The sequence below is a fragment of the Lycorma delicatula genome, chromosome 11 (assembly GCF_047948215.1).
Source record: "Lycorma delicatula isolate Av1 chromosome 11, ASM4794821v1, whole genome shotgun sequence".
NCBI classification, from domain to species: Eukaryota; Metazoa; Arthropoda; class Insecta; order Hemiptera; family Fulgoridae; genus Lycorma; species Lycorma delicatula.
Genome location: NC_134465.1, coordinates 38,318,150 through 38,334,312, shown reverse-complemented (window position 1 = coordinate 38,334,312; position 16,163 = coordinate 38,318,150). Strand labels below are relative to the sequence as shown.

Genomic DNA, 16,163 nt, shown 5'->3' with positions numbered 1-16,163 from the left:
AATGTGATTTGTTATTTTTAAGTAAATTGCAACCGGTGTCAGAACGTCTGCACCCGATACGGTTTCGGCACATCACATACGTACCATATTTACTCGTGTAATTCATGCAATTTTTTGACTGACATTTTTTTAAGTAAAAGTAGGTGCACGATTTACGCTAGAAAACAACTTTACATAGATTTATAATGAAACTAAAATGTTTTAAATGAGAAAAAAATTTATTTAAAGGAATATTTTATTTTTGATGTTTTTTTTTTAAAATTTAGGTGCGTGAATTACGCGAGTTAATAAGTCGAATAAAGATTTTAAATCAGAAAAATGTGAATTTTATTGAAAAACTAAACAAACTTATAAATTTATACACTATAAGCTATAAATTGATACATTATTAAAGACTATACATACTATACATAAAGAAGTTACAAACAAAATTTTGGCGCTTCAGAAACCGATGTTATTCTACAACTTTGTTTTTATAATAAAAATTTTTCCCTATAAAATATATCTGTTGATATAACTGGTTAAAAATCGAATGTATATATAGTTTTCCAGAAACTGAAGTGTTTTGTTACTTTTTAACAATAGAAAACAACTTTGTCTATCATAAAACTATTTGCTACCAGTACTTCGTTACGTGAACTATTTTCTCTCTAACCCTGCCGTTTATTTTAAAATGAAAAAAAAGAAAATTCATGAAAATAAATTCAAATCTGATTTCACTTAGTTGACAACATTTTTAGAAAAACGTTTATAAATAAATTTTACGAAACAAGAAATAGACAATTATCGATAATTTTGTAGTCGCTCAAAAGAATTTCACTCGTCAGAAGAGATATAGAAATATATATCTAAAATTAAATAATTTTTAATCCCTTGAATTCAGAGGAAGAATTTATTCTTAATATTTTCACGCGATACAGGAAAAACAACGATTAACTTATAATTGAATTAATTCACCGATCGAAACAAACGATCATCAGCTATTACGCACGCGTTACCTGCAAAACTGTATTTAACAACCGGCGTCTTAATGAACGTACTAAGTACGAAAAACAACTGAAATACAACTCGCCTCCTGACTAATTCTTTTATTATACGGCCTTGACAACCAAATCTATTTAATAAATGAGAATAATAACATAATTTGTAAATTAACTCGCAAGATTTATAATGCTGTTTTCCTCATAAAATAATTTTCTACACTTATAACAGGCGATAAAAAAAAAATTTCAAATTATTCGCAGCGCTAATAAATAAACAAGAATGGGTTATATGTAGCGATTACAAACAAATTTGCTTTGTTTTGCGATAACTTATCGCAAAAACGTTTTTTAACAGAGCTTTTACAAAAATTATCATATTTTTATTACAAACGTGCAGGACAATATTAAGTAATAACAAGCAAAAATATTTTGGCGATTATTAATTTACGGTATTGTTTTTATGCAAATCGGCTCGTTTGAACAAACGGAAGACGATCGACTTAAACGATTTCCTTTTTTTCATCATCGAAATAGATTTATAAGATTAATGAAATGTTTTATTGTTTGCGGCTTAACGATTACATTAATTTTAATAGGTCCCGTTTATCTCGATTTTCAATAATTTGTATCTATTCGCGTCGTAATATGTTTGACACTTAATAACTGGCATCAAAATAACAGTAAAAGACTCGGGCGGTCTTATTGCAATACCAGACTACTTTTCTGTTTACCGATGTAATTTTATTTTATTTATTGAAATTTGTCTAAATTTGAGGGAAATTAAAGAAAAGTATCCTTTTTTGAATACTTTTTAACCAAAGTTTTGAATTTCCACCTACGTAAAATGCGGGGATAAAATCTAAAAATACTACCCGACTAATCTTTACTCGAAGAATTCGTACGATTTTGGCATTTTTGAGCTACTGGCCGCTTTCCAAGTAATAAATATTTTAATCGAGAACTGTTATTTAAAAAAAATTAAAAACTACGCCTATCTTACTCATCTTGATAAGCCGAATACGGGAATAATTATAATTTCTGACCGAATTATTAACTAAAAGCTGCGATGTCAAAGATAAAAAAAACAAAAGAACAATTCTTTATACAAAAATTTACTTTACCACGATAATAACATTCAATTACGTTTAATTTTTACAACGTTTAGTTCATCAAATAGAGAAAACATTTTTTACTTATTTATTCACTATCGTGTTGTCTTCTCCTTTGGCTTTGATAAAGCTTTCAATTTTTCTTTCGTACTTTCGTTGCTGTCTAAAGTTTCTACCGTTAATTCTCGATACGATTTGAGAATAAAATTATCCTTACGATGAGTCGAATGCTTCCATTCATTTTTCCTTACCTTCTTTTTGTTTTTAAAAACTGTCATACGCCTTCGATCGAGTATTAATCTGACTGATTTCCTTGTCGAATAAACATTTATACACTGCAGAAATATCTAATTACTCTCTGCTGTACAGCAAACAGTAGAATCTTTCACGAATATTTATCTTTGTTTAAGTAATCCTTCATTTAATAAACAAATAATCCCGGTTTTAAGCGGAGTGTATCGGTCAGAAGTGACAGGCACAGCGGCGAGATGGATGTCACCGTACCTTCAACGAAGTAAAACCGACCGAGTTCTTCGGAGTCGATAACTAGCGGCATCGTCACCGGTGTAGACTGGTTATTGAACATTCCACCCCCCCCCCCCAAGTCCTGTATAAATCTATGCAAGGACCTTCCCTTAGTCGTGGCGTGCCATTCTTCTATCGCGAGGCTGTAAAGCCTCCTCCGCAGGCGGGAGATGGACAACTGTTAGAAATTTAGAACCGGTGCATTGAGATCACCGTTCGGTACATGCCCGGCTCGAAACCGCATCCCAAATACCTCGGCCTCCCTTCTCTTAACAATCGCCACATGGCCGCCGAACTTTCACCACTAAATCGATTGGGAGATCCTTTCCCAATACAGTGGTAGCCTTGTAGGAAGTTTTTTAAAACACCAATGCATACGATTAAGGCTCTGTGCTGGGCACTCCTTAAATCTTGAATAAGTGCTCGATTTCATTCCAACCTATGCGCCCAAACGGACGCCGCGTAATAGGTAATGCTTTCGAAAAGACCTCGGTACACTGAGTACAAATGACGGCCCGACAGCCCGTAATCCTTCAAGCAATCCTCCTAAGTTTCTGCATCACAGAAACGGCGTCCGCCGCTACTTGCCTAATGTGGTTGCTAAACAGCAACTTCTTATCAAACAAAACACCTAGGTATCTATGAACTTGAAATCGGCTGATTACACAGCCTTTATACTTAATATGAAGGTTACGACGGAATGATAATTTGTCTGCACCCTTGAAAAGCATAAACTTCGTCTTGGGCACAGAAATCTTAAAATTTAGAATATCCATCAATCTCTCTGCGGTAGACAAAGCCGCATGCATTCGGTCTTCTAGCTGTGGTTTTGAGTTACCACCAACTAACAGGAGACAGTCACCGGCGAAAGCCTGAGCCGTGACCTTTTCTGGGGATGGCAGTCCCAGAAATTCGTCGAATTACAAGTTCCAGAGCAAGGGACCGAGAACGGAGCCCTGCGGGAATCTCCTGGTGACGGACTTTTCCACAACTAGGTGCGCATCCTTAAACAGAGCCGTGTGGTCAGACAAGTAGCCACGTACTACGGCCTGCATGGCTTCGGGAATATTGTGGCGTTTCAACTCATAGAGGACAGAACTCCAACAAAAGGAAGGAAATGCTGCCTCTATGTCAATAAAAATTGCCAAAACATATTTACAGTCGGCGCTTTCATTTAAGCAATCCTCGGCATTTAAGATGCAATCCTCGGTGCCAACCCTTTCATGAAGCCATATTGGTCTCATAAAAGGAAATTATTCAACGGAAAGTCGAAACATCAGAGAAAAGGTCGACTGTACACGTCGTCTGTCAAACGCAGACTAATTTTTATAACAGCACTACAATCGGTAGTCGGACACTCGTATACGTCACCACAACTATAGAAAAGCTAGTACTCTAATAATAAATAGTATTTAGACTAGATGACCAAATCCTATATAAATTATCTGTAAATTAAGACGTTTTTAAATGAGCCTCTTTTCATTTTTAACAAATAGCGATTTTTATAACGTCTACGATTTTGCCAAAAGGTAAAATGATTGATCCGTATCCGCTGAGAGCTCAAATCATCTGTTTTTCATTCCTGCTGCTCATCGCTAGATCGTATACTGTTTATTATCTTAACCGACCGTATATTATTTACTATTTTTATATTATTATTTTTTACCGACTTCGGTAAAAAGACTACTTACTTTAGTTTCTAAAGGATTATTGGAAAAATAAGAAAGTAAAAGAGATACAAAGACGTCGGACGATGGAATTTGGAACCCTACCGCCCGGACGAGAGTAATAATTGCAAGAATTGTGATGAGTTTAAAGCTAATGGGAACAGTGAACATTGTAAACAAGAAGTGAAGAAAAACCTCTACGGGTAATGAAAATGCTGTTTTAGTAAAAGAAACCCCGACATGAAATTCCCCTAAAAAATTTCTCAGACGATGTTTGTCTGAGACCGGTATTAAATTAAAAACAGCGTTTGAAGAATTTTACAAGCTAATAAGCGGAGATCGTACTTCCCCGACATTTCTACGCGAATTAAATGAAGAAGATCCAGACAGGTGAATACAAACCCACCGGCTTTGTCTAGTGGTTAACGCGTCTTCCCAAATCAGCTGATTTGGAAGTCGAGAGTTACAACGTTCAAGTCCTAGTAAAGCCAGTTATTTTTACACGGATTTGAATACTAGATCGTGGATACCGGTGTTCTTTGGTGGTTGGGTTTCAATTAACCACACATCTCAGGAATGGTCGAACTGAGAATGTACAAGACTACACTTCATTTACACTCATACATATCATCCTCATTCATCCTCTGAAGAATTATCTAGATGGTAGTTACCGGAGGCTAAACAGGGTAAAGAAAAAAAAAAGACAGGTGAATACAGCTTTGTACCGGGACAAGTGTGAAACAAATGAAGGATTTGGAGAGCTTATTGTTTGGTCGTCTGAACCCGCTTTTAAGCGTAAGGAAACAATTAATAGGCGTAACGGTTTATTGGAGCGACGCAAATACACACAAAATTGGACAGAAATCTGTAAATTTACCAGGCCTAACAGTAAAATGCAGTTTATTTTCTAGAGGGATTGTTCGGCCGTTCATTGAGGGGACTGTCACCAGCATCTCTAACTTCAAAATGTTATAAAACAACATTAATCCTGTTCTACAAAACTTTTTGTCGATGAAGTAGGATATTACTTTCTACAAACTGGAGCTCCACCCCGCTATCATCGTGACACGATGGAATTTCTTGATACCTTTCCTGAGCGACCGATGGAACTAAGAGGAAATGTTTCGTAGTTCCCGGCTCGATCTCTATGGCCGTGGAATTCTACTTTTGGGATGTTTTAAAAAACATGATGTTTGCTACAAAACCAAGGACACTGCAGCAGCTGAGTTAGCCGATTGAAAATGCAGTTAACGTGATACCTTTAGCTAAAATACAGTCGGAACATCATCGTGTATTAAACCGTCGCTTTAGGTAGTAGATTAACGATAACCAGGGATCGTTTTGAATATTTATAAGTTTAAGTTAAAAACACATAAACATCACGTTTTAACTAGTTCTTTAACAAAATGTAACTTAGTAACACCTTAAACCTTGCGGCTACACAAGTGAATAAATAAAATGTAACTCTTCAAACTGTGTACACACGTTTTTGAGACGCTGTAGTTAATAGTTATAGAATTATAATGTAATATAACAGAATGAGTTATGTAGCCGACTCGGATTAAAGCATAGTTTTTTTTACACATCTGTAGTTCCCCCCCCCCCCCCAGAGCCGGACCAGCAATTAAACATAAACTCAGCTCCAGGGGGTTGCCTTCGCCTCAAACTACCTCGGAAGGACGCAATGCCCCGCCTAGGCAGCCGGGAATCGATCTTTTTGCATGCCACGCCTCAAATGAGGAGTTCCCAAAAGGGAACTTCCCACAGGGACTCCGGTCGACGTCTCGCCTCTAGTGCGGAACTCCAAAAGGGATCCTCCACCAGGACTACGGTCTTACATTCCCCCCAACGGCATCCCAAAGGAGTCCCCACCCGATTATCGAAGGTAGAAGATCAAAGCCTCTCACCCCTCCTGGGTGGAGCTGTCCCTCAGACACCATGACATCACTGTGAAGACACTCCTGGCTCAGATGGACCCGTCTTGCATCCTTGACCTGCAGGCGCATGGCCGTAACACTTGCAGGACGTACATCGAGGCTTCTGTTTACAATCTTTACGTATATGGCCGGCCTTACTACAAGTAAAACAATGGCCACTTCTATCTGTGCCATTACAGAACTTCGCCGTTGCCCGGACTCCAGCATCTAAAACAGAGTTTGTTGGAGGCACGACGCGTCACCCGACAAGCCACTCACCCAATTCGAACACACCCATCAGACAGCAGTTTGTCCGCAAGGATGGGTGGCACAGCTGATGTTACCACTTGCATCAGCCGGTAGTTTTGATAAAACATGTATAATGACCGACTCACCCGTTATTTTATGAATTTCTCTGAGAAACTCATCCTGCGTCGTGAGAGCATTCTTAACAAGGACCTACCACCCCTTCCAGCCAGAGCCGTAGTAGCACCCTCCACTTTTTCGGCGATATCTCTGCTGAACTGTTCGGCCTCGCCACCATCGGCTCACACACGAAGGTGAAGATCATCCGCCTGGCCCTTCCGTACGAGGACCCCGGTTTCACCCGTCGACACTGCACCCTCCACGGAGCGGACGAGATCAGGACCTCCTCCTCCTCCGCCTTGACCATCACCGTGGTGGTCGATGGCCTCGCCGGTCGCTTCTTGCTTTGCGGCGTCAATGTTGATGGCCGCAACAAATGAACAAAACGCCGCTTCCCTACCCGCCTACACATACACTCAATGATGCGCCTTAAAATCTGTCTAATCTGTCCAATCCGCCCACGCGGCCCGTAGAAAAACAGACTGGTCGACTTTGTTCATCATTCAGCATTTGGGGAACTAATCTGCAGATGACAGAGGCCATCCTACGGTCCCCAACCGTTGAGATTAATAAAACGTAATCCGTCCTTCCAAGATCTATCTTACATCATCCCCGCCGAACAGATCACCGGTAGTCGATCGCAAACAAGGACCTGACCCACCCTCTGTCTAACGGCACAAGCCAGGTCCCGAATCCACAAAGTCATCTGAAACATCATAGTGTTTAGAGGGTAGTCGACCCCAACCGCCATAATCCAACCAGATCCAACACCTTCTTCTAATTCTATAGCGTCTTCTACTAGGGCTAAAGATTGGAAGATGTCTTCAGGCAACCCCACAAAACCAGCCGTTCGAGGTCTGCGTCGGTGGCCTCATAGATCGCCCGCTTAGATTCTCACCTATCCAAGCCAAGTTCTGCCGCAGGCCCCTGTCCGGTATTTGGGACCTCATCAGTGATGATGAAGTAAGTCTGAGTGGCCTCATCCACCATGTCCATTTGTGCTTCAGGCCGCCTTGCCTGAGGCCCCACAGTTGTATCGTCAAGCACGTCTGTAAACATTTCCATTACACGGGCAATACCTTTATATTGCGGGAGCACTCCATTATTTACAGCTTTGTGTTCGCGTTTTGTCGGTCAAGTAAGCGTAGTTCTTGTAAGCTGTGTTAAAAGCCAAACATTTATTCCGTTTTCGAAGGTCAGAACATGCACCACCCACCAGTTTCGCTTCCCCTAGTTCCTCCTCTTCCATGCGGGAGACAGAACCACGTTCGAGATCGGAGGCGTCCTCCAAGGAGGACAAGGAACTCCTACTGCCGGCCTTACATTTTTTCTTCTCCCCTGTTGCTGAGGGGGAAAGCCACAGTCTGCGTTCCCCCACCGTTCTCAAAAGTTTCGGTTCATCATCCTCAATGTCGTCACCCAATTTCATTGGTAGGATCAGAAAATCTCTCTCAAAAGGCCAACTACCCGGGGAAGCCGCAGAGGACAGAACCGGTGAGTCGACAGCCCTCTGCCGTCGCCGGGCCGATGCTTCTCCCTTCTTCTTCTCTTTTCGCCTGGACATCAGCCGATCTGCACATCGAATCTCTTCTATTACCATCTCCGCTAGGCTTTTATAGTAACTACTGTCGTTGAGGACTTCCCGCATCTGGACACGAGAAGCTCCCCTCCTGGGAAACCGTCGTCCCACTACCGGAGAAAATCTCTCTTCGTCGGGTGGAATTGCACCCTATCACCTTTCTGGGTCGGTCGTGATTCCAACTACAAAAGCAAATTAAAAGAAACCAAAAATAAAAACGAAAATCAATAGTAATTAATTAAAAAAAGTAATCAATTCGACACACGTCGATGTAAACGAGTAAATAAATCAGACAGCCGGGTAGTTACCGTAATAAATCAAAAGTTACCGTAGGCTAGTCTATCAAAACCTCCAAATACTCGAGGTTATTATTGGTGTTTCGTTGATAGTTTTGTTACTTTTTCGTTTTTAGTTGTTTAGTGATGTTTTTAGCAGTTTTGTTGAGTTTTAGTTTTTTTGTGGCACGCTTAATTTACGTTAAATTGAATTTCGTAGAACGGTAATTTAGTTTAATTAACTGTGCGATCGTGATCTGTTCTGTTACTTTACATTACTTTACGTGTTTTTGAAGATAATTTTCAGTTATTGTTGTCTTATTTTACAATATTAAAGCATCGAGTTGTGCAGATGTAGAATAACCATACGTTTAGTATTTAATGAAATTTCATTTTTTCCCGGTTACTGAAAATAAACAAAAAAGGCCAAGTCATGTTTTCCACAGGAACATCGATTAAATAAATTAATATGTCAACATTGAAAATTTTAAAAACTACAATATCTTAATAAATAGTAAAAAAGTTTACTCCAGCAATTAATAAAAAAAAAACATTCAAAAAGCAATATATTACCTCATTTGATTCAGTCAAATCGACGGCACCGTTCGCATCATCATCCAGCTGCCTGTGCAATGACCTGATCGCTTCTAACCCCAATCTGTCATTTGAAGCCATCATTAAACAAGTGAGATCATCGTTACAAGATTCAGCCGACACTGGAAAAAAAAACCGATCGTTAATAAATTAAAGGAATTACAAGAAATAATTCATATTTCAAGCGTACAAACACATTTTCTAGTGAATTTCAACAATTATTTTTATTATTGTATCGACTATACTTGCCGATCTGTACATTGTTTTAAAGAAACGCTATTTGTGTGACGTAAATGGTAGATTTATTTACGTCGGTTTTTACTATACAGACGTCACAAAAATAAAAATTATGATTTTTAAAATTCTGCACAAGAAAATGTTCAACGTAACACCACTCCGAGAGTAAATTCTTATCACCATTTAAAATTCAAGACCGGCTTTCAACCGAAGGCCAGGAGCTGGTGGATGAAAAAACTGAGGCCGTGAAGTGAGTGGCCGAAGACTCAGCCCGATCGCAATACGTGTCTGAGAGATTATTATACGTCCTACTATAACGATCAAATATTTAGGCGTCCGATCAAATATTTAGGTTGGACCGAAGCATGCGCTTCGGTCCACACTTAAGGAACACCGGCGAGAAAGCTGAGAGAACAACCACGACTCTCTCCGAAGTCATGGCGAATACTGTAGGCCCTCGATAGAAGAAAAGAGTGCTGCTTGCTGGATTGATGGCCTCCACAATTTCTTATCTGTGCCCGGTGTGGTGTGATGCCCTGGCTGTGGACAGGAATAAAAGAACACTCGATAGAGTCCAGCGGCGTATCGCATTGCGTGTGGCAGCAGGCTACAGAACAGTGTCGGCTGAGGCCATATTTATAATATCCGGAATCCCTCCGTTAGACTTGAAGGCAGAGAAGCTCTTGGAGAGGAGGGGTACTCCGAAGACGGTTGCATATTTCGTCTTTTTGGGCAGATGGCAGGAAAGGTGGGATCGAGCGGTAGGTAGCCGCTGGGCCTACGCACTGATTCCTGAAATCATGAAGTGGATCAACAGGAAACACGGTGAGGTGGATTTTTGGACAACCCAGTTCTTAACCGCACATGGGCTGTTCGATTCCTACTGGGCGAAAATTAGGAGATTTGAAAACGATGCATGTCAATATTGTGGAACTATGGACACGTCCGCGCATGTGATGTTTCAATGCATCCAATGGAAGGAGGAGACGGTTCTGCTGCAACATCACCGGTCCACTCGACGAGGGATACTACTCTCAGAGTCCAGGTGGAATGCTGTATTCAAAATGTGTTACAACATTATAAAAATGAAGATGACTGAACAAGACCGGCCAGGACGTGTACCAGCTGAGGCATGAGACTTCTACAGGGTTACCTCTGTCGAAGAGGCTGTCGGGACTTCACTGAACTCGGGCAGAAGACAATCACGATGTGGATGAGTGTATATGAGCATATGGGTGTGCAAGTGTGAGTGGAGCAAGTAAGATTCGACGGCAGTCGAACATTACTGGTCGCTATTCTTTGGGAAAACAGGCTTTTAAGCCTATACTAAGCTGCATAAGGTTGGACTGTTTAAGTTCTGCCTCAGTAATTTGGTTTGCTTGGAATTTCTACCGCCGCCACCCCATTAGGTCGCCCTAAAGCATACGACCAAATGTCTGTGCCACAAACGGCTACTCAGCCTCGAATAGTTTAGCGACCAGTATCCTACGTAGCTCCTAGAGCTTACTTAACAGCGTGAGCGGACTAAAAGCGGTGCCATACACTACCGGCTTACGTTTCCCAACCGCTCACTTGTCATATATTTGCTAAAATGAGTAGGCGCATCCCGTCAACTACTAAAAATAAAAATGAGATCCATAAATAAAAATTTATTTCGTCTAGACAGGAATTCGCTGCCACGCCTAGGTCGCTGAATGCCAGCAAGTACCTGTCCACCATATTAAAGCGCTTAGAGCCTTAATTGGCTGGTGGTCAGTCATATATATCTTTAGGTTAGCTTCCAACAGCAGTGCGGTAGGAATCTTTTCTCTAAAGTAAAATACTGATGTCGGTTGAACAAAGCAACCGCATCAAGGAATTCCCACACGGTCCGACAATGCGACTCTTGCCACATTGACTCGCTGCTTGTGTGCTTGTGAGTAGCCAATTTTCCCCTTGACCTCTATGTTCCAGGGTGACCTGGTGTCTGCCACTCCCCCCCCCCCTACAACAACAGGGCAGTCAAACATCAGGTATTCATTTGACTGGACCTCCCCGCAGACGCACAGCTCATCAGCTGCCAGGCGGAACCGAAACAGATAGTGATTTAAATTAACACGGTTGGTGAGCAACTGGGCACCCATTGCCCTTAAAAACGAGCTCGAGGCATATTATCCCCCCAGATCCTGTATAAATTTATGTAAGGATCTTCCCTTAGTCGTGGTGTGCCATTCCAGCTGCCATTCATCCATCGCGAGGCTCTGCAGCCTCTTCCGCAGGCGGGAGCTGGGCAATTGAACGAAATTTAGATCCAGTGTATTGTGATCACCGTTCATCTCCGGTACTGGCCCGGCTCGAAACCGCATCTCAAATACCTCGGCCTCCTCTTCGCAATTTCCAAATGGCTGCTCGAACTTTCACTACCAAATGATTGGGAGAGCCTTTCCCAATACGGTAGTAGCCTCGTAGGAGGTTATTTTAAAAATATCATTGCATACAATTAAGTCTCTGCGCTGGACAGTCCTGCCCCTCTAATGGAAGATGGGCTTGTTAAAGTCTAGCTGTCAAGGCATCTATGCTCCTCAGTCTAGTGTTGCGTCTGGGTAGTGGGTTGCCTGGTCGCCAGGGTTGATGATCATTGCGGCTTCCCTTCTCCTGACGCCTGGTGACGCAGCGGGGCGGCATGCCGGAAGGTTGATATCGGGTATGTCGCCGACAAGTAAAGCCCATCAGGGCTAGGTACGGAGGAGGCGTGACGACTGTTAACATCACATCGTGGGTGTCTTCCCCGATGGGAAGGTAGGGGGAGAGGGTTTAGTCGGTCCTGGCTTGATTGATCCGGGTCGTTTTGGCTGGAACCCGACATAACCATATACGGGCGCGTTGTGGTATCTGCGACCAGATTTTTTTTGCCTCCTCTTATGTAAAACCCAAAAAATAGCCCTATTCAATGCAGGACTATCTGTACGACCTACATTATTACTTCCAAAGATTCGAACGAATAACGCCGATTCGGGCTTCGACTCGGCAGGGCGAGTCGAATAGTCATAAATGAACGACTAAAATCGAAAAGCTGAAATTTATGCGAAAAGTATAAGAAAAGATTAAAAAATGGAATAGCTGAAATTTATGCAAATACTTATAATATATAAACACATTCCGTGATTTAAATGTATAATAAAAAAAGCAGGCCAACGTTCGCATAACTTTCCCGGCTCTGCTCTACACAAATTTTTGAATACACCGTCGAGTTTTAAATATTAATGACTTAATTATGAAATATTTAGAGTTTCTCTTGCGACAAACCAAAATGTTCAGTAAAAAAATTTGGGTTTGATTTGACCCTCTTATCAAATAGCATTTAGCCTTAAAGAATATGCAAAATTAAAAATAAAAATTGTTATTAAACAATTTTGGATCTCGGTTTTTAAAACTAGGAAGTTTAAAAAAAAAAAATAGAAATTTAAGTAAAAAAAATGCGGGATCTATTTGACTTTGACCCCCCTTTGCTTGACAGAACTGTATATAACAGCCACGACTTGGAAAACAGAAGTATCAGAAACAATACATTCAAAAATATTTTTAATCCTTAAGTCGAATCTATGTGATTTTTTTTCTTTTTTTTTTTTTTTTTAAAAAGTGTGGTTTAAATTAATACTAGATACACTGATGTTGAAAATATTTTAAGTACGATTCTGTTCATGTTATTTGGGGCATAAATAAACACTTAATATATAGGAGTAATTACTTACTTCAACGTGTCAACCGGATTTGGCACGAAGTTACTCAACAAAGTTAAAAAAAAAAAAAAACCCGTAGAGGTAACCTTGTCCAATAGGGTTGATAATCGGGCCGAAGCTGGGATATGTGTGTATATAGATATATTTGTACCAAATTAAAATTGTTTTTCAAGATAAGATGGAAAAACTGTTTAGAAAGAATGTTGAATATTTATCCCCTTTAAATAACTAAGTACGTTCACATCGAACAATAGTTCAATTTTCTACGACCGCTGTACAATATAAGAAAAAAATTAAAATTGGCGAAAACTCTCTTCCCCTTTTTTTTTAATTTTATTCAAAATTTAATCCCCATACGTAGAAATGTTTTGAGACGTTTTCGAAGAATTAATGTCGAGCCAGTCCGGAGATAATAATCAAAAATACAGGTCGACAACAAACGTGAACATATACATATTCCCGAAATTTCTATATCATTTTTGGCGTGTTTTTGGACTAAGAGGTCTTCAAACGTCGACGTTTGTATAAACCCCGATATCGAAAGTTTTAGCAGATCGATATGGTAAACTTTCCGTTGCTGTCGCGACAGTAATACAGCTATAGCCGGGAAAGAACGGGATTATTCGTTATTTCAGTTTCGTGCTCCTCGAATTCGTATAACTAAAAAGGTCTATAGATATAAGTCCTTTGTTTTTCCTGTTTAGCATCCGGTAAAGGATGGAGGATTAATGAGGATGATATGTATGAGTGTAAATGAAGTGTAGTCTTGTACAGTCTCAGTTAAAGCATTCCTGAGATGTGTGGTTAATTGAAACCCGACCACCAAAGAACACAGATATCCACGATCTAGTATTCAAATATAGATATAAGTCTGGAAATGACTTTTATAAACGTTAGTATGACGTTTTGTATTTTTAAAATGCATAAATTTATATCTCTGAAACGGAATGAGCTACTTTAATTAAATTTAGTACATTAAACTGACATTTTCAAAGAGATAAATAAATATGGAAACTTCATGTTGGTACATTTCAAAATGCCGGTCATCTTAGTTCATCGCTCAAGAACTACCGGTGATTGCTTATGAGCTAATATTTTAAGCATCTCATTGGGAACAAAATTATAATACATTTAATTTCCATATACGTGTAAAGGCGTTAATTGATGTATGTTAACTGCAATTTTTTTCTTGTGCTGATAATCGTATTTCTTAACGATCGAAATATTGGACTTTTCTTATACACCCTGTATACTTATAAGTCAGTACGCGTAATGAAAAAAGATTTAATTTTAATTAAGAAAGTCGTTTATAATTCCGTTAATTTAAGATTTACAAAAATCGTTTACCAAAATTAATAGCCAGGGAGAAAATAAGTGATGCAAAATGACGCCTCTTTTGAAATTTTACAAGGTTCTTCAGCAGATTTAAGTTATGTTTGCTTTAATTTTCCTGTCCGAAAATGTTATTTAAGCGCATCCCCGACTTGAAACAATTTTGCGAAAAGGAATCGATTTATCGGCTCAGCACGCGCACGCAAACAGAAAATAATAATGCAGTTCTCACACGTAATTAACGGTAAATATTTAACTGCGCATATCAACAAAACATAAATATGTATTTCTGTTATTCAACATAACACAACACAAGCTCACACGTCGTCACAACAGCATATTTCGGATTGAAGCGCAAAAGTTGAAGCAAGCTCTCTCTCTCTCTCTGTGTGTGTGTGTGTGTGTGTGTGTGTGTGCGTGCGTGTATATGTATGCGCCCTCACGTTTTTAATGATATAGAATGTACCGCATAATTAATCTTTTTTTAATCACAGTAACACAAGACTACAATTCTCTTACTTTACTATTACAAATACTAACTGTATCGAATTAATCAGCAAAATACGAGTAATATAAAATAACAAACCGTATTCATTACAGTAATAAATACATTTCGCGGGCTGAAAATCAGACGGAAAAGAAACAGTAATTAAAACAAAAACTGTTTAATACGCGTCAGAGGAAGGGTTAAGCGTTAACTTTTCTGACTTTATATATTCGTGGCCGCGTTTACCCGCTGAATTATAACGATAAAGTTTGTCCCGATCGATAAAATAAGCCAGCCGGGTTTTCAACCGAAAACGACAGGCGAATTCAGATCGTTCAGATTTGAAGAAAATACCACGTCTTTGACAATTATTCCATAAGACGTCTTCATGAACGGCAGAACAGTATCGTTTTTATTTTTCCGTTAACAGTGAAGCGTATAATTAATCGCAAATATTTTTTTTTAATATCGAACCTAACAGAATTTGAACGGTAAAGATTTAAATCTCCATCCGAGTAAAACCATACGATTTGTAATTATTGTTTATGAATAAAAATAGGATTCGAATAAAAAAAACCTTACACCGCTTTTCCATGACACTATTTTGAAAAAAATTCAACACGAGATATTCAAAAAACTGTTGAAAAAAGTTTTACGTATACTTTAAAATAATTTTATTAAATAAAATATTGATAACATTTTCTGAACTTTTTGCAGCGTCGAAAAGTCGTTATTACAAAATTGTTTAAAGGAACACTTACGCGGTCGAAAGCTTCACGCTATCTGCAGTCGACAAAATTACCTATTTTAAATACCTGTCAAATCAATAACAACCGAGTTTTTCTACCTCTTAATTTGACACCGTCTAAAAATTGAAATGTGAACTAGAATCGGAAAATATTAACAATACATAGAAACGACAAAAAAGATGGCTAACATGCGTATTTCCCCTTATTTATCCATAAAATACACTGAATATCATGATGCATAATAAACGATGGTTATAAAATATTAAAAATTGAAAAAGATTTCCGACGAGAAAAGGGGACCACCAAAAAAATAACATTCTCAAAAAAAATAATCATATAAAACGCTTCGTTAGCGAATGCCGGCCGGTGGAAGATTTCGCCCTGATTTCTGCGCCTTTGGTAAAATTAAGCGCGACTTTAATTCTTGGGACCCAAATTACGTAATAATAATCTTTATTCCACAAAATAAACAGATTACAAATGAAAATAAAATTATTTACAGTTATAAATTCTTAATACATAAGCTTAGTAGACATACAACCAAACAATATAAAATAGAAACAAAATAATAAAATAACGTGGTAAATTTAGTCTTTTTATATGAAATCTGACCTGAAATATTTGA

General features: G+C 39.1%; 1 protein-coding gene across 1 annotated transcript in view; it reads right to left on the bottom strand.

The window, feature by feature from the left end:
* Nucleotides 1-16,163, bottom strand: part of LOC142332181 (stromal interaction molecule homolog) — a 159,444-nt gene that overhangs the window by 84,534 nt on the left and 58,747 nt on the right. Inside the window, exon 2 of the mRNA XM_075378461.1 lies at nucleotides 8,994-9,136. Within this exon, the coding sequence (XP_075234576.1) occupies nucleotides 8,994-9,136 (143 nt within the window). The remainder of the gene's footprint in view (nucleotides 1-8,993; nucleotides 9,137-16,163) is intronic.